Source organism: Malus sylvestris, chromosome 14 (genome assembly GCF_916048215.2).
Source record: "Malus sylvestris chromosome 14, drMalSylv7.2, whole genome shotgun sequence".
NCBI classification, from domain to species: Eukaryota; Viridiplantae; Streptophyta; class Magnoliopsida; order Rosales; family Rosaceae; genus Malus; species Malus sylvestris.
Window position 1 is genome coordinate 358395 of NC_062273.1, and position 25960 is coordinate 384354.

The 25960-nt window shown below is 35.7% G+C and overlaps 4 protein-coding genes across 15 annotated transcripts; 2 read left to right on the forward strand and 2 right to left on the reverse strand.

Moving 5' to 3' along the window:
• The first annotated feature begins 52 nt into the window (after positions 1-52).
• On the forward strand, positions 53-2960 carry LOC126601003 (PHD finger protein ING2). Its single transcript, XM_050267713.1, has 7 exons — positions 53-216; positions 331-402; positions 528-733; positions 1084-1147; positions 1320-1576; positions 1705-1743; positions 2644-2960. Exons 1-7 carry the CDS (start codon positions 171-173, stop codon positions 2755-2757), a joined length of 798 nt encoding a protein of 265 aa, XP_050123670.1. The 5' UTR covers positions 53-170; the 3' UTR covers positions 2758-2960.
• Positions 2961-4361: 1401 nt separating this feature from the next.
• Positions 4362-7919, forward strand: LOC126600991 (protein SINE1). Its single transcript, XM_050267686.1, has 3 exons — positions 4362-4594; positions 5078-6425; positions 7169-7919. The coding sequence occupies exons 2-3, from the start codon at positions 5085-5087 to the stop codon at positions 7694-7696; spliced, it is 1869 nt and encodes a 622-aa protein (XP_050123643.1). The 5' UTR covers positions 4362-4594; positions 5078-5084; the 3' UTR covers positions 7697-7919.
• A 9-nt stretch (positions 7920-7928) lies between these two features.
• LOC126600996 (protein NDH-DEPENDENT CYCLIC ELECTRON FLOW 5) lies at positions 7929-10343 on the reverse strand. The gene is made up of 3 exons (XM_050267695.1): positions 9631-10343; positions 8404-8871; positions 7929-8325 (listed from the first exon to the last, which is right to left on the reverse strand). The coding sequence occupies exons 1-3, from the start codon at positions 10225-10227 to the stop codon at positions 8131-8133; spliced, it is 1260 nt and encodes a 419-aa protein (XP_050123652.1). The 5' UTR covers positions 10228-10343; the 3' UTR covers positions 7929-8130.
• A 6303-nt stretch (positions 10344-16646) lies between these two features.
• LOC126600997 (glutamate dehydrogenase 1-like) lies at positions 16647-21016 on the reverse strand. Of its 12 annotated transcripts, none has more exons than XM_050267702.1 (11): positions 20801-21015; positions 20165-20211; positions 19323-19451; positions 18821-18934; positions 18483-18704; positions 18240-18314; positions 17974-18090; positions 17610-17860; positions 17406-17481; positions 17213-17299; positions 16647-17098 (listed from the first exon to the last, which is right to left on the reverse strand). In XM_050267702.1, exons 3-11 carry the CDS (start codon positions 19428-19430, stop codon positions 16913-16915), a joined length of 1236 nt encoding a protein of 411 aa, XP_050123659.1. In that variant the 5' UTR covers positions 19431-19451; positions 20165-20211; positions 20801-21015; the 3' UTR covers positions 16647-16912. The 12 variants fall into 12 exon arrangements, with proteins under 12 accessions (XP_050123659.1, XP_050123656.1, XP_050123655.1 ...); XM_050267699.1 differs by having other exon boundaries at positions 19323-19463; XM_050267698.1 differs by having other exon boundaries at positions 19323-19501.
• Between the last annotated feature and the right edge of the window lie 4944 nt (positions 21017-25960).

Consider the following 25960-nt stretch of genomic DNA (forward strand, 5'->3'; position numbering starts at 1 on the left):
AAAATTTTGTAATAAGAGAGGAAAAACTAATCCTCCATCCTCTATGAATCTCCCACGTGCCAAACGCATCCTTAAGGTTTTAACCAAAACGACGCGGCTTGTGTATTTCATCCCGTAGAACAAGAATTTTGAGAGAAACCCTAGATAGAAAAAATCCCCAACTTGCAGCGATGGCAATTGCAAGGACCGGAGTGTACGTCGACGACTATCTTGAATGTAAGCTTATGTTTCGATCCCTCAATTGGGTTTTGGTTAATTTGACTTGAATTTGAAATAAATTCGAATTGAATCTCGTGTAAATTTGAATTTTGGGAATTTTGGTTTCCAAAGACGCAAACACATTGCCTGCTGAGCTCCAGAGGCTCCTCAACACCATCCGAGAACTCGACGAACGCTCTCAATGTAAGGCCACGCTTATTCAATTCGACCAACGCTTTCAGTTTTTTAATTTTTAGGGTTTTTGGTTTTGGCGTTTTTACGATTCAAAGTTCTGATAAGTGGGTGAAATTTTTGTGTTTGGGAAAAAGCCATGATACACCAGACGAGGCAGCAGACTAAGTACTGTCTGGGATTGTCTTCACAGAGCTCAAAGAAATGGAACAATAATTATAACAACATTGAAGAAGATGAAGCCGCTATTGAGAAAATGCGGAAAGAAATCGAATCGAATCAGGATAGTGCGTTGAGTCTATGTACTGAGAAGGTTTTGTTGGCACAACAAGCTTATGACCTGGTAAGCTGAGCCTTTTCTTTTACTACATTGTAGTTGGCACGCTGAATCCGATGCGTTTCTTCGAATTTTGTCTAGTAGTCAAATGGGCTGCTGTTAAAATTTGGGATTTTAATTGGTGTAACTGTATTATGGGATTTTAATTGCGGGAACTATTATTAGCACTCCAAAAATCTCATTCTGCACTCCTCATAAGTGTATTTTTCTTTCTAATTATAGAAAGTTTGGAGTGCAAAATGAGATTGTTGGAGTGCCATTAACAATTCCCTTAATTGCAAGTTCAAATGTTTTGGAATTTTTGAACCTTTTATGATTGGAACTTACAGAAATTTGACATCTTTTGTTTGTATCAGATAGATAGTCATGTAAAACGATTGGATGAGGATCTGAATCACTTTGCAGAAGATTTGAAGCAAGGTACAGTAGTTTGTGAAAGTCTAGACTGCCAGATATCTTAGTGTTTGTTTTTGGTCATATCAGCCAATTCAGGCAGCACTTATGTTGTTTTGAGGATGCATATATTGAAATCAATGAATCATAACATTTATAAACTACTTCTACTAAATTATGTGCTTTCTGATTCTCTCAGAAGGTAAAATAGCACCAGATGAACCAGCAGTTCTTCCTCCATTACCTATTGTTCCTAAAAATGAAAAACGCAAGCCTATTTATATAACACCTCAATCAAAAAGGCTTGATTATAGGGATAGGGACTGGGATCGAGAGCGCGATAGGGACTTTGAGCTCATGCCTCCCCCAGGGAGCCATAAAAAGGATTATGCTGTCCCCATTGATGCTGAGCAACCCATTGATCCAAATGAACCTACCTACTGCGTTTGCCATCAGGTTATGCCTGAAATTTAGTTATTTTCAATTTGAGCTACTCTTTGGCACCTCATTTTTACAGTTTCTTTAGTTATTTTGAAAATGTCTGCTGCATATTTTGAACTAAAGGAATTATCATCATTCTTCAGGTCTCTTTTGGAGATATGATTGCCTGTGACAATGAAAATGTAAGTCCTTATGGCTTCATTTTTGTTTAATTTCTTCTTCCCTCTCATTATCTGGTCAATTACCTTTTATGTGCTTCTTTTGGATGGAATGCATCTGTTCATTAAATTAGAAGTTCGATAGTAGAATCGTCTGCAGCAACAAATATTAGCAATAGACTACAAAATATCAATAGTAGGATCCTTTGCATTAATTTTCTCAACATTCTTCATTTCATGAGTGTAAATTTAAGGGAACTTAGTGTATGTTTGGGTAAGGAACTTCCAAATTCCAACGACTTAGGCATATTGAGGAAGAACTGGAGCACAAATATTTGGATAGGAGGGATTAGAAATGTACCACATGAGCATTACAAAAGGTAATGTGAGAGGGATTTGCAAATCTCTCTTACATGTCTTTATAATGCTCATGTGGGGGGAATTTTCTAATTCCTCTTATCAAACTTTTTGTGATCCATTTCTTTTTCATTTGACTAAATGCTTAGGAATTAGAAGTCCTTCATCCAAACATTAAGCGAGCGGGTTGAGTTTTGTGCCTATGTAATAGCATAATAATAAATGAGCTGGAATTCATATGCACTCTTAAAGAATCATAGTGCATAGAGAACCCTGAAAATTCGGGGTGGCAGATCCGCTCATAGTTGTAACTCTTTCAGCAGTATCTTTGTAATCACTTTCTACATGCTTTTAGTGGAAAAAGTTGACAGTAAATCCATATCAGTTAAGTATCCACTTTATAGATTTAGAACTTGTAACTATGAGAAATCTGGTTTTTGTTTTGCTAGTTGCATAACCTTTTACTAGTTTGACCAAAAAACAATATTGGTTGTCATTGGATGTAGAAAAATAAATATGTGCAAGGTTAATCGTATGAAGTTTGGTATTTATTGTGTTTATTGACAGTGCCAAGGAGGTGAATGGTTCCATTACGCATGTGTTGGGTTGACACCCGAGACAAGATTCAAGGGAAAGTGGTACTGTCCAACATGCAGACTACAACCACAGAGTCAACAGTGATATCTTTCGCACGGCCTAAGTTGCTTTTAATGAATTATACATGGTTGTTGTTTCAGTATCATTTAGCCTGGAAAAGAGCGGGGAGAAGGTTATGAGTCTATGACTATAATCCGTAAGGTTGGTGAGGATTGTAATATAGTGATGATGGTGAGCTTACTCAGATGCTTACACGTATCTATTTCTATGCCATCCTTATCTAACAACTTCCCCTCTACTCTCCTCCTTTCAAGCTCAAATTTGATTGCTTTTTATTGGGTAAAGATTATAACTATTTGGAAATCGAAATCTGAGTGAAAACACAGAATTTTCCGCTGTAGAAAAAACGATGCCAGATGTAGATCCTGAAAAAACTGCAAGTTGTTTCTTCTTTATTTGGAGAGATGACTTCCTCAATGAAGAAATCCTCGTATCCATGAGCTCTACTTTTATCCCGAGCTTGTAAACATGTCACTATTTTTGCCGTTCTACTATTTTAGATATATGTGGTTTTTAGTTTTGGCTGGGCCAGGCTGCTAGCTACGATAAACTAGTGTTTAAGGATCTATGGTCTATCATTTCTCTACTTATTAAAAACGCAATTTACATGACATAAGTATACAGTTATTGCGGCTTTCATTATCAATAATACAACGCTAAGGTAATGAAAATTTACACATGTCTTTTTATTATTAGCAATTTGACACGTAAATTATGTATGTGGTGTACCCATGACATTTAAGTCATGATCGGATGATGGGGTATTAGAGTCATTCCAATATTGAGAGGGAAAGCAGAGCGGGAAATGACCGATTTGGTATGATCTAAAAAATACCGTAGTTTCCCGCCATGATTCCCGGATAAAGTTGAATGCGAATGACCAAATCAGCCTTGGGACTTCCATCGTTTCTCGGTCCTTGGGATGTTGAAACTCTAAGACCTTATTCATTAATTATATCCTGGCAACGTGTAATTTGGACATATCTATGTGTCTGTCTAGAAGACGAGAGAACAATTCGACCAAAGAAAAGGGACGGGAGAAGAGAACAAATGAATGATATTATTTTGACTCCTTTACATTATTTGAGTCATTTTCTCATTTTCCATGTAAAATGACACATAATCATGAATTTATACCCTTTATTAAAGTATAACTTATATTATTTGATAGAAAAAAAACAAAAATATAACTTATACATACATATTTTACAAATGTAAAATTTTCATCTCTTTATTAAAAATACTTTTTTTAAAAGTATTTCTTTTCTTGCTTTTATTATTTCTGAAGTTGAATATCCATTCCTATTAAAAAATAACAACAACAACAACAACAACAAAGCCTTTTCCCACTAAGTGGTGTCGGCTATATTAAAAAATAACAATTAAGAAAAAATAAGTTCAAAACTTATGTAGATTCAAAATCAAGGGTGGATATTTGATCACCACTTATTATCAAATTCAAAGGGTTTATTATACACTAAAACTTAGAAAAGGGGCAATCCAATTCCCAAGGCAACATGAAGCAGGCCTTTGTAAAAAGTCAATTAAAAAGAGGGGCATTTTCGTCTAAAAGGAAAGTTTCATTGTGTGATCCAGTGGAGAAGGGAGAGCGGTGGAATTTACAAGGAAGATTTGAAATTCTGGCCTCTCTCTCTCAAACTGTGTACTGCCCGAAAGGGAAAGCTCATCAATACATACAGCCCTCCCTATAATACGCTTAATACACGAATTCTTATTCAACCCCTCAAATTACAAATTCTCAAGTTCCAAACCTCTCTCTCTCTCTCTCTCTCTCTCTCTCAGAAACCTCCGTTTCAGCTCAGAATCAAAACCCAAGCATCAGGAGAGAGCAGCTTTGAAGGTATTTCTCAGTTCTTGATGTTAAAGGCACTAGCACTACTTTCTTCTTAAATTTCACTTTTCTTTTTTTTTAATCTTTTATGTTTGTTAATGTTAAATCTGAGAAACCCATTTGCTATGTTGAGTTCTTGTGCTGCTTTGCCCTATCAATTTTATCTACAAAATGTATACCCTTTATCGTTTTCTGCAGCGAACGAGTATTTATCTGTTTGATTTCTATGCAAAATGTGAGGAAAGAAACTAGCTTTTGTCCTCAATTTTGGAATTTTTGACACTTAGGACTAAGAGATCCAGAACAGTTTTGACATTTGTGGTTATTATTGCCGTCCAAATGCTCAAAAACTCAACTTTTTCCAATTCTTGGACTTTCATGGTTGTGCGTTCGATTCTGCGTTCTCTTGCAAAGCTAGAAAAACCCATCTCATGAAACCATTTTGTTAGGCATTAATCATTTCAATAAACTCTTTTCTTGAATTGGATGCAGGCCAACAATGGGTAGAAGTTTAAGCCCGATACTGCGGCGTGAGTTGGAAAATCTTGATAAAGATGCTGATAGTCGTAGATCAGCAATGAAAGCACTCAAATCCTATGTGAAAGATTTGGACTCCAAGGCAATCCCCATGTTTCTTGCTCAAGTTTCTCAGACTAAAGAAACTGGTTCTTTGTCTGGAGAATGCACTATTTCGCTCTACGAAGTTCTTGCTCGTGTTCACGGTGTCAAAATAGTCCCTCTAATAAACAGTATCATGGCCACCATAATCAAGACCTTGGCTTCGAGTGCGGGGTCTTTCCCTCTTCAACAGGCATGCTCAAAGGTTGTCCCAGCTATTGCTCGATATGGGATTGACCCAACCACCCCTGAAGACAAGAAGAGGCACATTATTCATTCACTCTGCACTCCTCTCTCAGATTCCCTCTTGGGTTCTCAAGAGAGCTTGACTTCTGGAGCTGCCCTTTGCTTAAGGGCTCTTGTTGACTCAGATAATTGGCGTTTTGCTTCTGATGAGATGGTCAATAGGGTCTGTCAGAATGTTTCTGGAGCTTTGGAGGAGAAGTCCACTCAGACAAATGCACACATGGGTCTGGTTATGGCTCTTGCAAAGCGTAATGCATTAATTGTTGAACCATATGCTAGGTTGTTGATACAAGCTGGAATCCGGATATTGAATACTGGTGTAGTGGAGGGGAATTCTCAGAAACGGTTGTCAGCTATTCAAATGGTGAATTTCTTGATGAAGTGCCTGGATCCTTGGAGCATTATCTCTGAGATTGAGTTGATAATTCAAGAAATGGAGAAGTGTCAGTCTGATCAGATGGCTTACGTCTCAGGGGCTGCCTTTGAAGCTCTGCAAACTGCAAGGAGAATAGCTGCAGATAAAGGTTCAAAACTTGAAAAGGCTCCTGGTTCAGCCTGTGGGTCAAATTTTAGTAGGAGAGACCATAGCAGGAGGCGAAACTTATCTAGTGGAGGCGATCAGTCTCCTGCATCAGTGTCACCTGAATCACAGACTCTGGATTCCTTTGCCGAATATGACTCATTTGTTGAGTCACCTGTAACAATGAGTAGTCAGGCTACCCAAAACTCAATTTATGATTGTAGGAGCGTAAACCGGAAGCTCTGGAGTCATGAGAATGGAGGAGTCGATGTGTCTCTCAAGGATGGTTTATTCTCGGAGATTGCTCAGGGTAGTGCCTTTGCGAATGGATTTCCAGGTAACTCTGGGAGTAATGAATTCATGAAATGCGATGGAGATTGCAATGAGGAATTTACAGGGTTCCAGCAAAGAAATCCTAGAAATGGAGTATCAAGAAGCACCACAACTAGTCCTCGGGTGAGTTTCACATGTACTGTTGTATATATGGTAGAAATCTATTGTTTTTACTTCTTTTTATTTTGAAGTTACAATTGCTGATTTGATTGTGACGGTGGTAAAAGTAGTTATCCAACTAAATTTGGGAGCATGGGTCAAAACTTTAACTGAAAGTAATGCAGCAACAAAGTGAATAAATTGCTTGCTGGATTGTAATTGTAGTACTGATTGCCCAAAGTACTTACCATGTCTAACTCTTAGGGAAATTGTCTCTGCTGAAAAGCTTAGCATTCCATAAAAGAGTGTCAATCTTGGAATGGCATGGTATGTAATAGTCGATAAAGTTTGTTGCGTTATCTATATCCCAAAAACTTAAGCCAAGGACATGAACAGACACTTGCTTTATGTTCTGACACTCCTCACACGTGGTTCTCTCCTCACCATTAGAGCCCAACATGTGGAATTCAACTTATGTTGAGAGGAGGAAATTGTAGGGATTCAAACTCATAATATCCTTCTCTGATTCCATAATGAAATTGGTTGGTTACCTTTATTCCAAACAGCTTAAGTTGTTTGTCCAGTGAATCTCTTATAATCTCCTGCTTCCTGCTCTGATTTCTTAATTTTGCTGTCTACTGAACTTTTATTAAAATCTGCCAATCTTATGATTTTCTTTGATGTTGTTAATTTTGGGATGGTATTGGTATTTGGTATTGCATATTATGGTATTGAAGTTGACCAATATTGCCTCTCCTGTGCTTCAGAGGTCTCGCACTCCAATCAACGTGGACAGCATCATCTTCAATACTCCGAGAAGACTTGTTCACTCTCTTCAGGAACCAAATAATGCCAACTCAAAGTTCTCCGAAAAACTAGCTAGAAGATTTAGAAGTTTATCCATGAACGAATGTGATTGGAGCCCAAATGTCAGATATGATCAAGATGGTTATTCACATGGTGCAAACTATGATGACGGGGAGCATGGTAGCTTCTATGGTGGCAGTGAGCAGTTCGAAGGTGGTCCTGAATCAGTGTCATCAACAGATGGCATTCCAGGGGATGCTGATGTTCAGGTGCCTCATGAGGTGGTTCCAGAAAATGAAATATCTCATGAGGTGGTTCCAGAAAACCAAACAGTCGCTCAAAAGGCTGGCATAAAAAATCCCTATCGAAAGGCTGCTGTTAAGTTGTTTTGTGGTCTTTCTTTCACACTACTTGCAGTAGCTATGCCACTACTTTGGATTAATGACCAAGGCGAAGGGCATGAAGGTTATTATCTAGTTCCAACTTAATGAACTTGCTCCCATGTTAGTCTTCTCATTCTGATGGATCAATTTCTTTTGATAAAGTGAACAATGGTAGTAGACAGTAGCATCTCTCTGTATGTTCTGTAGCACTAGAATCTAACCATCACAACCAGTTGTGAATGGTCGATGTACTGAAGAGAATCGAACAATTTGTGTTCTTGAGGAAATGTTTATCCTCGCTTTTGAAATTGTGGTTTTTTTTAAACAAGCATGTATCTTTGTGGCAAGCAACTTCTTTCATTTTTGAAAGTTGTAATCTTTCACATGCTGAGATGAATAGGAGTTTCAAAGTTCAAACAACATAATCAAGAGCTACTTTATCTTTTTTGTACACAATCTCATATCATAAAAGTTATATTCTTTTATATGCTTGGTACACTGAAGCTCAGAAGATAAGAGCTGACTCATGTGCTGAGAAATTAGAGATTGGGGTTGTATAAGCGCTGTCCGCCCCTCCATGATTCATTAGGATGCACGATTATTGGTTTTAGCACGGCAGATTGGCCAACACATATATAAGCATACTTGCCATAGTCTTCATGGCTCGAGCCAGGACTGAACATGTACAGTTCATCAAACCCATCTCTTCCTACTACCACTGAATTTCTTCTACCCTGTTCCATCACAATTCACAAATATCTGAATTTGCTACCAAAACCTGAATCTGTAAGTGAAATATAGGAGGAAAGTACCCTGTCAATGATGGTGAAGTCGGTAGGGGCACTGGTGTATATTCGGCTCATTTGCTCTCTTAAATGCTTATAGTTGTCATCTTCTTCACCCTCCATTTCTTCTTCATTATTTCCTCTCTGATTTGTATCTGCTTGTTTGCCATCATTTTGATTATTTGGGCCCCAGCCAGCCATTTGCTGCCATAGTTTGCTGATCTGAGCTTCATTTTTCATGCCAAAGTCGGGAGGAATGATACCAAAACTTGACAAAATTGGCAACCTGGTAAAGAAATCTGATCTTTCCAAACCAATAGCATAAGTTGCATCCGGTGAGCTTACCGTCAGATGACTTAAAATAGAGCCGGTTAGTTGGAGCGACGAAGATGTAGAGTTAGAGACTACAATCTCTGAGATTAAGACATCTTGTTTGAGAGTGATAATGTATTTGATTTCAATCATGTCCTCTGAATCTGTGCTAATCAGTTCTACCTGAAATCAAATGCTTGATTGATCAGGAAATTAGAATTAACTACTAGCTACTCCTCTATACGCAGATTGTCTCTTTCTCAATTACTTAGTTTCAAGCAAATGGTATATGGTGATCCAATGGCCAATGCATTTTGTTCTAAATATACATTAGAAATTTTCTTTTGCTAGAATCTTCCGTAACATAAGATGTTTATGTTGCCAACTGTGAATTTGGGCAATTGACTAAGGCTGGTTTGGTATTGCTGTGCTTTGAAAAAAAGCTGCTGTGAGAATAAGCGGCTGTGAAATAAAGCCAGTAGAGTGTTTGGTAAACTTTTTTGTGAAAGTGCTTTTGGAAAAAAAAGCAGGATGATAGTGTGTCTTTTCATTAAAGGAGCACTGTAGCTCCGTGTGCTTTGAAAAAACTGGCTTTTTTTCAAAGCAGCAAATAACAGCTTCAGCTTTTCCTTTGATTTTCAGCTTATTCTCACAGCAGCTTCCAAAATAAGCCATTTTTTTTCAGTTTACCAAACACAAAAATGACCCTCAGCTTTTTTTCAGTGGCTTTTTTTCAGTCTCTTTCTCGATTATTGTCTGAATATGTGGTCTAGAGTCTCGAGACTAGATTTTATCTTGGTTCAATTTAAGCATTTGTCCGGCAACACAACTTTGATAAGAGAACTTTACTTTTAAGTAGTACGACGACCTTATCCGCTACAATGTGATCAAGTATGCAACTAGCTAGTACTGTTAAAAGAAAAATAGTTTAGAAAAAGGAACCTCAATGTGATCCTGAGGATTTCCTGTAATTTGATGAAGAGCCCAGTTAGTCGGCGACCAAGGAACTTGTTGACCCACCTCACTCGAACAGTCAAAGGCTAAAGACACCCCTCCTTGAATGGCTATGGCGGCAGCGGCACCGCCGACACCATTCTCCTCCGATTCGGAGACTGAAGACTGCAGCAGCTCGACAGTGCCGCCATGCCACATGGAAGCCTTGTAGGAGGTGATAAGGCCACTTGGGAGCATCATGATGGCTTTACTTCCATTGTCCAGTTCCATCTTAGCCACACAGCTGTCGCCAATGGCCTTGAAGACTACTCCATGGCCGCTGAACTCTTGCTCCAAGTAGTCCACGTTGATAGGTGGTTGGTAGGGGAAAGAAATTGAACTTGAAGCCGCCACTGACGCAGCTGGGAATTCTCTCTTCTTGCTGTTGTTACTAGTACTAGTGGTAGTAGTTTTGCACAAGTGCTGCTGCAGCAACCTGCTCAAACAAGAAGAAGATGAATGGTAGTCTGTGTGTTTAGCAGTACCAGAGAGAGGAGTGAAACTGTTGGGTGACAAAAACGGACTGAAAGCCGCCATGCTACTCATCACCTTCTTCTTCTGTGTTTTTCCCACCAGAGGATAAAGTAGCTTATCCCTGCTGTGCTGAGTGCTCGCTGCGCTGTTGGTTGGGATATTTTCGCTACAAGACAATTCTTATATATCTCATTCATTTCATCCCTTTAATTGCTTTTGCCTCAGCGACTTGCTAAAAAAAAAAAAATCAGTAACGACATGACTAAAATTGTGATAGAACCAAATCTACCTTAACCCTAACTTGCTGAGATTTATGAAAGACAAGAACAAGAATTGGCTTTTGAATTTTGAGCAAGCTCTGCTCAACCACCAGAAGATCGACTCTAACTGATTGCCAACCAACCAGCGATTGAATGGCTCTGTAGCTTCAACTTGTAAGCTACACGTCCCACTTTAGCAATAATCTCAAATGGTCCATAAAATTGAGGATGTAGCTTATGAAAAGGATGAAGCGCCAAGAATTTTCGTTGATAAGGTACCAATTCGGTGTTGGTAAGTACGTACTGCTATGATTTATGCGTCTGCTTTCAACCTGACAATTCATTTTGAGAAGAAACGATAGAACCAACATCCGACAATTCTTGGTACCATTACAATTTACAATTGTTCCATTTCTTTTTCTTACATTTTGTAAGTTCATTCTTGAAATGATACAGTTCTTGGTATAGAATCTTTCTTTCTTGATCGAAACTGTGTTGTCTGTGTCTTCGGTAATGAGATGGAAGTTGAAGCCACAGAAGAAGCTGACAAGAATATTACAAATCATACCACCATTGTTGCTCAATCAAATTCAATCCCATAAATCCTTGTCTGTGTATTTACTTATCTCATTTATTGTATTTGTTTACCTACTACAAAAGTCAACATGTAAATCTGTACATATAACAAAGCGTTACACTCAATACAAATCAAGCTTTCTTTAATTCTCTATGGGAGAAGCACCACCTATTGCACAAGAAGGTCAACCGAAGAAGCAACACTAATCCCACTAATCCCAGCACCTCAATTACCAGGAGTTCAATTGACATAATAACAAGCAGTGCACAAAAATAGGTGTAGGAAGACCCGGAAGAATAAGACTAAGAAGGAACATAAGTTAAGAGATTAAGCTCATGAATTACAAATTTATACGAGTATTGAAATCACAATTCAATAAACACAATAACAAACTAACCCGTAGAAACAGTAAAAGAAAAGCCAAAGCAGACTTCTAAATAACGCACATTCTCCTCTCTTGCAAAACCAAAAGTACTCAAACTAACAATAGGTTTTAGTTCAATATTGAGCGTACATTTGGTGAGATTTAGGCATAAAAAATGTGGGTGATTTGGTTTAATTTGCTTTGCTTTTGATATGGTATCGTGGTAATTTGTGATTTAGGCATCAAAAATGGGATTTTGTTTCCTAAAGAGAAAAGATGGAGGTGATGATTGTTTCCTAAATGATCAGAGTTGAAATAACTCAACCGATTATATCTGTGTTAATAGGGACACCAAGCCACATCGATATAAATACGTACAAATTATCAAGAATTAGTACTTATTCTAATTACAGTGAAAATATGTACAAATTATCAAGAATTAGTGTAAGTTTAGACATTGATAGAAATACAACAAAAATGAAAGTAAAGAAAATTTTGAATGTAATGAATGATAACTTAGTGTGTCTGAATGCATGATGCACATATTGTAAGGTAATGGCTTTCGTTGTTATTTGGTTGCATTTGTCTGTTGTTGCTTTTGCAGCTCCTTGCCGATTAATTTATATAGTTTTAGGTGACGATCACCTTTTATATTCATATTTGGTATTTCATGGTTTATAGATGTGGTTTGATTTTGATTGCTGGACGAGGAAATCAAGTGTGTCTATGACTTGGTTTTGGTTGTTTTAAAATATATGCTAGCGTGCTTGTTTATGCGGTTATATGTCTGTTTCTTTTTAATAAAGTTATTTTCTTTGTCCGTATTTGTTTCTCCTCATTTTGTCGCTGCATCTATGTACTTGTTTGTTTACGTGGCTTGCACTGTTTGTTTGCCGGTGGTTTTGGTTTAGTCACTGGCAAAAAAACCTCTACAGCCATCTATGTCTTGGCATTTGTTTAAAATGCATGGTTGGATTCATATGTGTATGAATGTGTGATTTTTTTTTTTCTTATCAAGGCGGTAGAAAAAGGAGGTCATTTTTTTTGTGCCCTCGAAAAATTTGTTTTGAAGGATAACAAATTTATCCTCTTCTCTGTGTGTTCGTTCAGGAAGTCTAATTGTTTTAGAAGAGGACAATTTTACCCTCTTCTCTATGGGTTTGTACAAGGAGATAATTTGTTTTAAAAGAAGACAAATTTTTCCTCTTCTCTGCGTTCGTGCAGAGGCTTAAATGACATGCGTTATTTCTTTATGCATGATCAATGACCGGCTACGGAATATAATATGTATGTCATATGTTTTCAAGGGAATGTTATCCTTTTTTTATTACTACACAGAAGAAAGAAAGAAAAAAAAAACAATGCATTGGGGGCATGTGTTATTTCATCATTTATTTATGTAGTGTGAAAGTCAATTGTGTTTTTGTTGCCGTAGACGGGTTGCACTTGCTCTTGGTATACTGCCAGCATCGGTCTTCAATTCACCATTTAAATGCGGAAGAGGAAGTCCCCCCACCATATGGTTAGAGCCTTAGAGGTGATTGGATTTTTTTTTTTCCTTTGAACAAGTTTATGGAATCAATATTATTTGAATTTTTTTATATTTTGACAAGCAAGTGAAGTCAAGTCTTAGTGATTTAATGCATGTTGGGTTTATGCATGTTTTTTCAGTGATTTTGATGCTGCCAAACTTATCTTAATGTATCACTTCTGACATTTTATTCTGCTTCCTCTGGTAATTGTACTTAATTAATAGAATTTTAGATGTTTTCATTCTCGGTTCATTTAGTTAGTCAAGGTATTAATCTTCTGCATATTACGACATCATTTTGTTGTTCATCTAGTTTTTTTTTCCCTATTTATAACATGTCATGATCAGTGGCTCCCAAGCTTAATTGAAAGGGATTAGCATTTTAATTAGCTTGGATATGATTTGAAAATTACGTTTTATACACCAGTATTCCAAATATATTGCAATTTATTTCATTTCTGTTCTTTTTTTTGTTAGGCAAGCGAACACCGATGTACAGAGGTGATTACTCAAGTGCCAGAATATACTAGGCATTTTCTTAGGCAACTTGAAATTAAGTTCAATGGCTTTATACAACATATTATAAGCTTTTAATGCATTTTCAATATGGTCTTTAATTTGTTTCAATTAGGCTCATGAAGTTTGATTACACTCTTCATTTTCAATTGTACCAATTAGGCTCATAAAGTGGTTCAAAGAGCTCCAAGAGCTTGATTCACCCATTTTATACTTGGGGTGTACTATCCACACACCCCTTTTTACTTATCACACACCTCTTATTAATTTTCGTCCGTTGACCTTCTTCAATTCATCCGATCCGATGGCCGAAAACCGAAAAGGTGTGGGAGAAGTAAAAAGGGGTGTGTGGATATCACACCCCTTATACTTTTCATGTAAAACTTCTTTCAAAAAGCTAAAACAACTTTCATTGTAAATAAATTTAATCATAGGTAACAATCTTTTATCCCTTCTTTTGTTTTTTGCTGCATTGTTTAGGTGTTGAATTGTGTGGAAAATGGGGAAGAGGGGTGCAATTTATTTAATTTGAGCAAAATAGTAGCATTTAAGCTTCGTTGGTTAGTGAGGATTAGAGTCAATAACGCGTCCTCTGTCTATATCTGAAATCTAAATTCATTGAATGATGAATGAGGTTGTAGTGAGAGAATTTGAGAAAGTCAAGAAAAGACGATAGATGAAGCTACAAATATACGACAAACAATAATGATAGATAAATTCATCTATGTTGGTTTATTAAACTTGGTCAAGCAGGCCTTTTGTCTTAATTGGGATTTAGTTTGGTACTTTCATACTAATTTCCATTGTTTATAATAGTTAACCAACTAAAAGTGCTTTCTTTTGATTATTTTCCAATATGTTTTAGCCAGTTGACAATCCTAACAAATTTACTTAGGCACCCATCAAATTGTGTATTATTATACATGTACCTAAGAAAAAATGCTAGATAATTTTTTATAGTTGTCTCATATTATATAAAAAAATTTAAAGTACTTTCTCTCTGCATGAAGACTATCCATTTCATCATGCATTTTTTAGTTAAACTACTATGTTTTTGTAATTGTTTTGACTGAGGAGGAGGAACAGAGGCTAAAGTACCTCCAATTTGTTCAAAAGGAACCTCATGCCGCATTTTGCTTCACAAACCTTTACGGTTAGCTTCCATACAATATATTGTATGTTTGGGGATATCTCTGCATCTTAATTTCTGCTTTGAGATTGCTGAAAGTTTGTAATTTTACTTGCTACTTGATTATAAAAATGTCAAACAAAATTTGTACGTGATTTACAAATTTGTGTTTGATTTTAAACGTTTTTCCAGTGTAAGGCATATGTTGCACATGCATGAAAATGGTACACGTTATTTTGGTTTTGGACAGTAAGCTTTTGAGTTTTACAACCCTTGCAAGGGGATTGTGACTCGAACAAATTTAGTGTTAAGGGGATACAATTTGGTTATCCTTAATACATAATATAACAAAAGCCTAGAAATTTTCCCTCAAGGAATATGCAAATGTTTTTTGCGCATCTTGGCCTGCAGTTTGTATGAAGGGGCATTAGTGTGTGTTATCTGCGTTGGTGCATTTGAGGGTGTGATTCCGTTCTTACCGCCTTTTTAGTGCATCTTTTTGTGCATGTCTGTTGTGACTAATACATTCAATCTTCGCAGCGAAGGGCACACACATTTTCTAGTATATTTTCATAAAAAGATCTTTCATCTTCCATTTTATTTAACTTCCTCCAATACCTCACCCGCTAACAAAAGGTAGATATCTTTGAAATCTTTAGTGGACGAATGGTTTGAATTCAAGATACCATTAGGTTGGCTCACCACACCTTTAAACAGAACTCTGAAAAGAGTTGAAATCAATAACATATTTGTGATTTTGGTGAGTTCTTTTTTCATGACTAAAGCGTCGGACGGAAGAAAAAAAAAAGTTAATACTTTTTGGTCAATAGGAAATTTGCTGTCAGTGCTCTCCAAAGTTGTGAAGAATTTGTAAATAGGAAATCAAGCACATTTTTTTTTAGTCTTTCAATCCTCTGTTATCATGTCCGTTATTTTCGTTTAATTTATTGTCAAAAATAAAAAGAGACGTGTGAAATTCATTTCCTTTATAAAATACCCTTTTTCATAAGAGTAACTTGCATTAAATGAATTCATTGTCACTGTAATATCCAAATCGAATAATACAATGTCATGCTTTTAACATTTTAAATGGTTAATGTGAATTACTTAAACAAGTAAACAACCACCACAAAGTGTACACTTATTTACAGGCTTTGCCATTGTTTTCCCTGACAACACCAATCGCTCTCCCCTCCACCGCATACGCGGCTACGCCTCTTGCTAACAATTTAACTGTAAGGCCTCGTTTGATACGGAGGACTAAATGGGACATGACAATTCGCTACAATGAACATATTTTAAAGAAAAGAATGGATGAAAACCTCTATATTTTATCCAAGTTGAAAGTTACTCATGAATAAAAGATACACTACTTGTCACTACAAAAATGGTTTAAAAGAGAGAAATTTTCTTCAATTGGACAAAATAAAGAAGTTGTCATTCATTTCTTTCTTTAAAATATCTTCAAATGAGGCCTGAAAATGTTGTTTGTTCGTAAATAGGGCCTTAATATTCACCCATTTCATGGAAATGAAATCAACTGCTTAATTGTTCCTTAGCAAATGCTTTTGTTCCTTACATACATGAAGAAGCCGAGACAATAAATCTCTCAAACAATCAGAACACAAGTACAAATAAAAAGCCTTCTTACTTTTAATTCATCAACTCTTTTCTTTGTCAAAGGATTTTCCAACCCTTGGACCATAAACCTTTCATCCCATACCAATCTCAATCTCAATCTCAATCTTAGAGCAATCCGATCAACATAAAGCCAATCCGATGGCATTTCACACTTGATCAATAGTTTTATTTGCTCATGTATTTACTTGATTGTAAGTTTCCAGTCCAGTTTGTACATATTTCTTTTTGTGCAAGCTGTTTTTCTTTGTTTATCTCCAAGCATTTCAATTGAATATAACCACTTTATATTCAATTCATATTCCAACAATCTTGTCATTTTTATAATATCTGCATGAGAAAAGTCCACAAGGCAAAGAAAGAACCTAAACTTGAGTTTTTCTCAATCAATGGCACAATCTTTTGGTTAAAAGTTAAATAGTGGAATTTCCATCACATGTATCGTCTATTAGCGGAAACTAATAGTGAACGCTCGCTATCTTAAAATCCATGTTTATATAAATTTCAGGCCTACATGCAAGGCATATGTGTAATTTATTTGTAGGTGAAATTTATTTGTCGAACATATACATATCTCATGATAAAGCTTGGAAGGGAAACATATTTATGCAACACAGAAATACTACGAAATTAGTTGTGTTGAATTTATTTCCATGCGGTAGCAAAATACCAAATCAGTAAAAACGAAATGGAGTCTCATGAGAGAGCCCTCATCTTTATTCAAACTGTCTCAGGGTTAGGCTCAGGCTTCCCACCCTCTGAGGACAGTCGCCCTTGCAACGCGATTAACTCCGAGCGTGAAGGCTCCCATCCGGAGGTCGCAGTTATGTGTTTTGCACATCTCCTTCACACCTTTGAAGCCTTTGGTCATATAAGTCCTGAGCTCATTGTTCACCTTCTCTTCATCCCACAAGAATCCTTGAATGTTCTGCAATTTATGCACCACCAATTTAGTAGCATGAGGTTAAAATAATAAACATGGCTATTGTATTGTAAAGTTAAAATGTTTTGAAAATATGTATATGGTGTATATGATATATACCTGCACCCACTCAAAGTAACTAACAGTAACTCCTCCAGAGTTTGCATATATATCAGGAAGAATTACAACACCTTTCTTTGACAGGATCTGCAAAATAGAGGAAAGAATGTTCATTTTAACTAATTAAACATTACTGGTGTTTTAATTGTCCCCTCTCTAAATCTAATTGTCAAGCAATTAACGAAGCACCAACCTCATCAGCCTCAGGGTCAGTAGGATGATTAGCCGCTTCGATTATAAATTTAGCTTTTATGTCATTTGCGTTTTCCCTACATTCAAAAACAACAGTTGGATCATCATGGCTAGCCATATTAATTTCAGGATTTTCATTATGTTTCGAAAATCTTGATGTAGTTTTCGTACTGCTTATTAGAAATTAGAGTTATGTAGTACGAACTTGTTGATGACACCTCCGAGGGCTGCTGGAATGAGAATGTCACAATCTTCAACCAAGATTGAGCTGGGTTCTATTGGATCTCCACCATGGAAGCCCTTGACTCCCTTGTTGTCTTTGACATGCTTGAGCAGGCTTGGAATGTCAAGTCCTTTGCTGTTCTTTAGGGCTCCAGTGATGTCACTCACTGCAACTATTTTGCCACCACTCTCATGGATTAGCTGGGCCGCCCACGAGCCTACATTCCCAAAACCCTGAAATCGATTTAGTTTAGCTTAGACAACAAGTTAAATCATTTGAAATCTAATCCAGGCTCAAGTCTCAGACTCTCAACCATACAAACTTTTTGTGTTCAGTAAAAGTCCACCTGTATAACAAACTGTTGTCCGGAGATGCTCTTTCCATACTCATTCAGTAATGCCTCTGTTGCAAAAAGTACTCCTCTTCCCGTTGCTGCATCTCTTCCTAGTGATCCACCAAGATCCTGATTAACAAAAAAAATTACAGAATGTTACGCAATAAAAACAAACAAAATTAGTAGCACAGGTATGAACTATTGCAAGACAAGATTGCCATGAATCGAATAAAGGAGGACAATTTAACTGAAGTAACTTTTTATTATGATTTACTTACAATAGGTTTTCCAGTCACTACTGCAGTTGAGTAGCCATGAAACTTTGAGTACTCATCTAGTATCCATGCCATGGTCTGTTTAAAAAAAAAAAAAAAAAAAAGGAAAAAGATTGAGAGAAAAAAATGCTAAAATTCAGTCCAAAGTTTAGAAGACATTCAAGCTGATCAACTTGATTAATTAGCAACTTCAGCTAGTGATCAAATCTCATGTAAAGAATTAATGAAAAATGTGCCATGCTCAACCTGTGGACCTGTCCCCATATCTGGTGCTGGAACATCGGTGTGGATTCCGATAAGATCGTGTATCTTTTGTGTGAATACTCTGGTAAGTCGTTCTAGTTCAGAAATACTCAATTTCCCTGGATCACATCCTATACCCCCTTTGGCACCACCATACGGGATGTTGGCTACCGCGGTCTTCCATGTCATGAGCTGTGCTAAAGCATTCACCTCATCTGGATCAACCTACATTTTCCGTAGATGGATCCATAACAGTTAGAGACACTTTCATGGCAATGAGTCTTGATACATGACAACCATTTGCATTTGTCGAAGTGAAACTTAACAAAGTATGCATATACCTCTGGGTGATATCTGATTCCTCCCTTCATAGGGCCTCTAGCATTGTCATGTTGAACCCTGAAGCCAACGAATGAAGCCAAACTGCCATCGTCTTTCGGTATAGTACACTCAACCTGCACCGAAATATATAGTTCAAAATCAATGAAAGGAGAAAACTCAAACTCAGTAAATAATCTTCTATATCCTCAAATTGTATCCTAGAATTAAAAATGCAGTTAGACATGTGAAATATCTTCTGAAAATGCTGGAATTGAAACTGAAATATTCATGGCTAAAGCGTAAATGAAAATAGACGAACAGTTGGGAAATTTCTTTTAGTTTGATAAGAAATTTGGTGACAAGTTTGAGTCAACTATGTATTAAGGTTTAAACAATAACAATCCATGAATGTTCTTGATGTTTCCCTGGATGTAAGAAAAATAACCACATTAATTTTAGAGTGAAATATACTAATAATTAAGACCAAGGGGTATACAGAAGGGAGATTATATGCATAATTACCTTGATTTCCCTAAATGGTATCAGTAAACTTTTCTCAAGCTTGGAGTCCAATCCCAAAAGCCGAGCAGCCAACTTAAAATTTCTGTTGGTTGCCACTAATGCATTCATCTTTGTTCCTTCTTCAACTGTCTGTCTCAGAATCTAAAAGCTCAGCTATTTCAATTCGCTTCTCTAGCTAGCTATTATTAAGAATTATACATCAATTTGCACTCTATAACAATTTTTCAAAGTAAATGACCATTAAGGATGACATTTCAGTAACTTCAACCCCAGTCTGCATATTATATGTATAAAACAAACTTATCAAAAAAATAAAAATTGTGCCTGTACTTGCTGACGATTTGCTCTTACGAACATAGAACTGGTTCTCCAAACACACTCTGATTATTGTAACATTTTATATATGTGTTGATTTCGGTGAAAAATTGTTTTGAAGTTCATGAAACTTAGCCAAGTAGTTATATTTTTCTGAAGAGATTAAAGTAATTGATTATTAAGGTTACTATTTTCATAGTTTCAACGATTTACAGTACTTAATTAACTTGAATTTTCTCACACTCATAATACTTGATTATGATCAATTGCACTAGTTATCTATAATTAAACAGCAGCACTAGTACAGTAAAGTGTCTAACCCACATTAGTCTTCACCTTTTTTGCCAATCTCCCGTATTCTAATTAAGCAACATCAATCATGCATTTATAACATATTGGCAATTATGTGCACACCACGACACAATGCACAAGCACAAGTACAATATCTTTTCATTTTCCAAAAGTAAATAGTGACAAATCAAACAAAACAATGTGATAGACAAAGTCATGTGGTGTAGACGACCTACCTGCGAATGTTTGCATATTGGAAAGTAAGTGCCTTACTGATAATCACCTAAAAAGCATGATTCCATGCTCAGAAACTTCTAAGATCACTTTTATCTCCAAAGAAAAAAAAGAACACAAAGGAAAGATGAAAGAAATGCTTCTGAGATTTGCAGAAACAGAAGGATCAACAAGCCATATAACAGCAAGGTGCTTCAGCCTTTCAAGTGTGCAGTTCAAGCAAACTTTATACCTAGATATTTCTTCGCATATAATAAATAAATACTAGGTACGTATTTAAGACATGTGAATTAGCTTCTTAACACGTAATTCTCTAGCATGTGAATTAGCTTCAGTGTTTTCCTTTTCAACTTTTATTTTCCATTTCCATTTTCTCTGTTCAAGAAAAGGTGCATGTACCTTTTTTTATACGTCAACTCTTTTGTTACGTGCTTGCAAGAAATATTAACCTTAAGCAAATTCAGTACGAAATTGGTATTGATGATGATAAAATCACGAGGGTTCCAAAAACAATACAGATCAACAGCCAAAGAATTGTAGTGGAATTTAGAGAGACAAGGAAGAATATATATGTGCATGTGTAGATATGTATACATATATACACGGACTAATTGAGAAAGAGAGGGAGAGAGACCAACAGGAGGAACCAGAAATGCAGCGGCAGCCAACACTGATCAATCGAGCTTAAATGTTGTAGTTAAATGACTACTGATAGAGAGTCGAATTTGAAGTGTGGATATAAATATATATCGATGTCGATAATGCATATATGAGTAAAACCGAGGGAATTGCGACAAAAGTAGAATCCAATTCTCTAGCTATTGCTACTATGGAATTCTTCAGAGTTGAGACTTGTGTGCGCGCATATATATATATATATAGACACACACACACACATGTGTGTGTGTAATTGTATATATAAAGAAGATAGTCATATCATTTTGGAAAGTGTAAGAGCTCGTTTGGAAATATTTTTAGTGAAATTAATTTTGGGTTCCAAAAGCACTTTAAATACTTTTTTGGAAGAAGTACTTTAAATGTTTTATGGAATAAGCACCAGATATGTACTTAAGGGAAACACTTAAATGCTTTTCCAAGGCACTTGGATTTTACTAAAGATTAATTTCAAAAATATTTTCACTAAAAGTGCTTTCAATCATTTTATAAGCAACTCCAAACGAGTTCTAAAGTGATGATGATGATGATGATTAATTCCATCTCACATGACAGGAATACGAATATATACGATGCTCCTACCCCTGTTGGATTTTGTACCACTTAGATTCCCACACACGATCACACTTGACACTGCCACCTTCCCATTCATTTCCACACATTATTCTTAAATATTTAGTATTACTCTAAGTAGGGTATAAAACAATGATGTGTGGCTTAACCAAACTTCTTCTCCTTTTAATGTAAAATATATCGTTGTACTAAAAAAACAATATGCACACACCATTATTGGTATGCTACGTGGTGAGAGTGAGAGAGATTGATTTTCTTAAATCTTTGATTTTTCAGGTAATGTCAGCTGAAAGATACAAAACAAGGCAAGTTTCAAGCAATAAAGGAAACCATGATACGCATTATTCAAATCACGACAATTTAATGATCAAAAGAATCTCCTTCAAGTTGTTGGTCTAACCAATCAATTTCTTTTAGTTAACAATGACCTTATGTAACTTTATTAATAATCATAACAATTTATTTCGACAAACAAAATTAAGACATATAATTATCAATGTTTTCAAGTATCAAATAGAGGTAATCTTACATAAAAATGTGCATCGTACTATTATATATAGATCCGCCAGTATTAAAAAATGTGTCAACAAAAATATGATAATGTTGAGTGTCTAAATAAATTCACATTCATCATAATTTAGGTTAAAGTCATACAAGAGAAAAGAAATTTAATTGATCGACGTCTCATGGTGATGTTGCTCGAATTTACACCACGTTAACTGATTCCGCACCGTGGCATGGATTGGAGTTTCGCTTTGATTGAAATGTCTTCATCCCATATCATCAATCAATGTCCATAATTTTTGTCTATTGATCTTCTTCAATTCATTCGATAGGACAATCGAAAATTGAGAGAAGTATGTGAGAAGTAAACATATATGGATGTGTGGATAGCACTATCCTGCTCAAATTAGGGTTCATTATCCGCATGCATGCATGCATGCAAGATACATCTTCCCAAAATTTCCTTTCATGTATTTCTCCATGATTCATGTGGTGAAGAATGAAACCCGATTGAATGGTTAATGTCGTATACGAACATGTAGCAATTCATGGTGTTTGTACCATACTTGACAAATCCCGAAACTACTGAGCACCGGTCAACGTTATACCGTCAAGGACCCAAAAGAGTTTCCCTCCAACCAGGAAGCCAATCACAGCGCGACACGTGTCGACATCATAAGCCAATCATAGTGCAACACGTGTCGACATCATAAGCTAATCACAACACGACATGTGTCAATGTCAGAATGAAACTAGAAACTCTCTTCTATAAATAGAGATCATTCTCTCACAATATTTCCTAATGTCATTTGTACTAAATCATTCACTAGTACTCACTAAAGGAGAGCTTGAACCTATGTACGTGTGTAAACTCTTCACAATTAATGAGAATTCCTCTACTCCGTGGACGTAGCCAATCTGGGTGAACCACGTACATCTTATGTTTGCTTCCCTGTCCCTAGTCATTTACATACTTATCCACACTAATAAACAGTGCAATCTAGCGAAAGTCACAAACTTAACACTTTCTGTTGTACCAAAGTCCTCACTGATTTTGTGTATCAACAAATGGATTTTATTGACTTCACCTATCATACTGGCACGAACCTTTATGATATAGGATGTAAATATCATAAACATTAAGTTTTTAACTATATGGAGAGCGTAGATGGACTAGTATGCTGCTTGTGGAAATAGAGATTGATGTTTGACCTTATTTCATGCATGCACATGGCGTGAAATGGACATGTCCTGAAATTAATAAGAAAAATAAAAGGAGGAACACATTTTTATAATTTATTTTTAAATAATCAATATTATTTACATTAAAGGATAGAGAAGTGAATTAAACCTCACAATGAACTAGTCATAATTTGATTCAAATTCGCCTTTGGTGGCAAAAATCAAACTTACGACATCTTACTTATAATGCGAAGAAGAATACTAATAGACTGTAGTACAAAAACTTTCACAATAAATTTGACCCATAGATTAAGAACATAATAGAATCTTCAGAGTTTTTTTTAATACAAAATTAAATCTTTAGAGTTCAATCCATATATACTTGAAACTTTGGGTCACATTCAAGTATATGTATGCAATTTTTTTTCAACAACACAACAAACTTTCATAAATGAGATTTGAGTGTAGAATCTCTGCTAACAAGGTAGAGATATAGGCCACGAGGCTGAATATAATCATTGGCCAAAAGTTATACCAGATATTTGAATGGCTAAACTTCGTTACTTCGTTACTTCGAAATAGAATCTTGTTTTTCTCCTTTTATTTGTATATTTCAAAATAAACAGCACTAAATGTGTTAATAATTATTTTAAAAGGAAAACTAATGAAAAGGGCTTGAAAACTTTGAGTTTTAATGATAAGGACAAAATAAAGGGTAAAATGAATAGTATCATGTTTGACTTTTTAGTATAAAAATGTGGTTTTTAGTTAAAATGAACAGTACCGTGGACTTTTCGTTAAAACTCCCTATTTCAAAAGGTGAAGAAAAATAAAGTACTTGTTAATTTTTTTGTCCATTCTTTTCCTATGTTGAGTGGCTATTTTTTATTAATAGTCAATTAGTTTTAGGGTAGAATTTCAACTTTCACCATATATATGTATTATTATTACAATATATTAACTCATACGTTGAGCCCAAATAGCTAAGGTATGTGCTCTCACGTCACCCAAATGCGTGTGACTTTCTATTTTAAAATCCTAAATAAAAACAAAACAAAATGTTCGAGCTAGGAAGACTAGACTAATTGCACTTAGTCATTTGATTGATAATATAGATTAAAAAGGCATCAAAATGTTTGATTGTATGAGAAAGATTAGGTCTTACATGACACACCCTACGTACCACAGGTAGGTCACAAATAACAAATGATTTGTATATAGCTAGCTAGAGCTAAATATGACTCCTATTTAGATATAATTTATATATATAAAGATAGTTTACTTAAACTAGGAAGTTTTAATGAAACACTCCGATATTGTTTACTTATTTTCTTATATTTCCTCCTATTTTGCATTTTATGTGGTTTTAAATTGTGAACTTATTGTACATGTGTCATCCTACAATAATCTTCACTATGATTATATGGCATATATGCTTAATGCGTTTTTAAATTTTGGACTTGTTAGATACTTTTTTTTTGCATTTTATCATTCTTTTATTATTATATCCATGGATTTCATATAAGTATAATTTTTTGTAAGTGTTAATATGCACTTATTTACAAGATATACAAGAAATTTACTTAAATCCGCCTAGCCGCTAGGTGCTAGCTTGCCGCCGGACTAGCGCCTAACATTTTTTAGAACCTGATACATAACAAGGAGCACATCTGTTCTAACAAATGCAACTGTTCACACGACTGGCCTAGGCATAATTTAAACTCGAGACTTTATGCTAACCAAATTATAATTTTGTTTGGGTTTTTTCCTCTCTTATTTTGATCCCCTCTTGATTGTCATAGATTATTCGTATGGAGATCTCATTTCATTACAGAATTAACAGAGAAAAAGAGTATTTATTTATTTTTATTTTTTGAACAAATGATATTATCTACACTTAGGGAATGGAATGCAGGCTTAGCCTTACAATGAGCTAGCAATAATGTAGTTCAAATTCGCTTTTGGCGAAAATCGAACTTAAAACCCTCACTTACAAGTGAAGAAGAATACCACTAGACTGTAATCCTATTTTCTTCTTAATATATTATGGACAAGTCAAAAAGCTAAAGTGGTTGTTGTTATACTGGGGTATAATAAAGCATTAGGATGAGGGAAATGAAGTGCTTTTGTTTTTGCTTACAAAGAAGGGATGAAATTAAGTGAAGCCAATAGAATGGAGGCCGAGGGTCAAAAGGTTGGATTCCATCATTCCACTACGTAACGTAATACGCCTAAGTCTTACATATATATCCCTTGTTGCCAAGCCAACAAATTAAAGCGATAACGAGATAAAAACAAGACACAAAAGAAGCATTGCATTACCATTCCCACTAAGCCCTGTAACCCTACCTGGCTTTATCTCTACATCCAAAGAAGCTTGCTGCTTACGTAAATTCTGTGTAGTGGAGCCTGTGCATTTATTCGTAATTAGTTCTATCATGCGCATAAAAAGTGATCACTCTTCGATGTTACGGATAAATTAGAATTTCGTTTTTATAAATTGTTAGAAAATGACTCATACAATTTTTTTTCTTGGTAACGTCAAAAATACGTATACAATGTGAATAGCAAATATATGGCAAAAGAAAATACAGATTGATTGGTGTTTAATTCCCATGATTTGGGGTCAAAATTAGGGAATTTGTTCCCCATTTCACTTATGATTAACTAAGCCAGAACCTCTTTATATACAACAAAGTTGATCGAATAAAACCCCAACTCTTGCACTTGTTGGCCAAATAATTTTTTCTCTTTTTATCTTTAACTTTTTGAATTTGCGAATGAAACCGAAAAAGTTAATAAGAAAATTACAAAATAACCTTAAAAGAGTAATTTGATAAGAAAGCTAAAGAAGTATGCAAGGA

Bases quoted from the DNA above. Each gene is read 5' to 3' on its own strand.
- LOC126601003 (XM_050267713.1), top strand. From the start codon at position 171: ATGGCAATTGCAAGGACCGGAGTGTACGTCGACGACTATCTTGAAT. The intron at 734-1,083 runs GTAAGCTGAGCC...TGTTTGTATCAG, and splicing joins CACAACAAGCTTATGACCTG to ATAGATAGTCATGTAAAACG. The intron at 1,148-1,319 runs GTACAGTAGTTT...TGATTCTCTCAG, and splicing joins TGCAGAAGATTTGAAGCAAG to AAGGTAAAATAGCACCAGAT.
- LOC126600991 (XM_050267686.1), top strand. From the start codon at position 5,085: ATGGGTAGAAGTTTAAGCCCGATACTGCGGCGTGAGTTGGAAAATCTT. The intron at 6,426-7,168 runs GTGAGTTTCACA...CCTGTGCTTCAG, and splicing joins GCACCACAACTAGTCCTCGG to AGGTCTCGCACTCCAATCAA.
- LOC126600996 (XM_050267695.1), bottom strand. From the start codon at position 10,227: ATGAGTAGCATGGCGGCTTTCAGTCCGTTTTTGTCACCCAACAGTTTC. The intron at 8,872-9,630 runs GTTCCTTTTTCT...ATTTGATTTCAG, and splicing joins ATCCTCAGGATCACATTGAG to GTAGAACTGATTAGCACAGA. The intron at 8,326-8,403 runs GTACTTTCCTCC...GTGATGGAACAG, and splicing joins ACTTCACCATCATTGACAGG to GGTAGAAGAAATTCAGTGGT.
- LOC126600997 (XM_050267706.1), bottom strand. From the start codon at position 19,430: ATGAATGCATTAGTGGCAACCAACAGAAATTTTAAGTTGGCTGCTCGG. The intron at 18,315-18,482 runs GTTGAGCATGGC...TTTTTTAAACAG, and splicing joins ATATGGGGACAGGTCCACAG to ACCATGGCATGGATACTAGA. The intron at 17,861-17,973 runs GTGGACTTTTAC...AATCGATTTCAG, and splicing joins GACAACAGTTTGTTATACAG to GGTTTTGGGAATGTAGGCTC.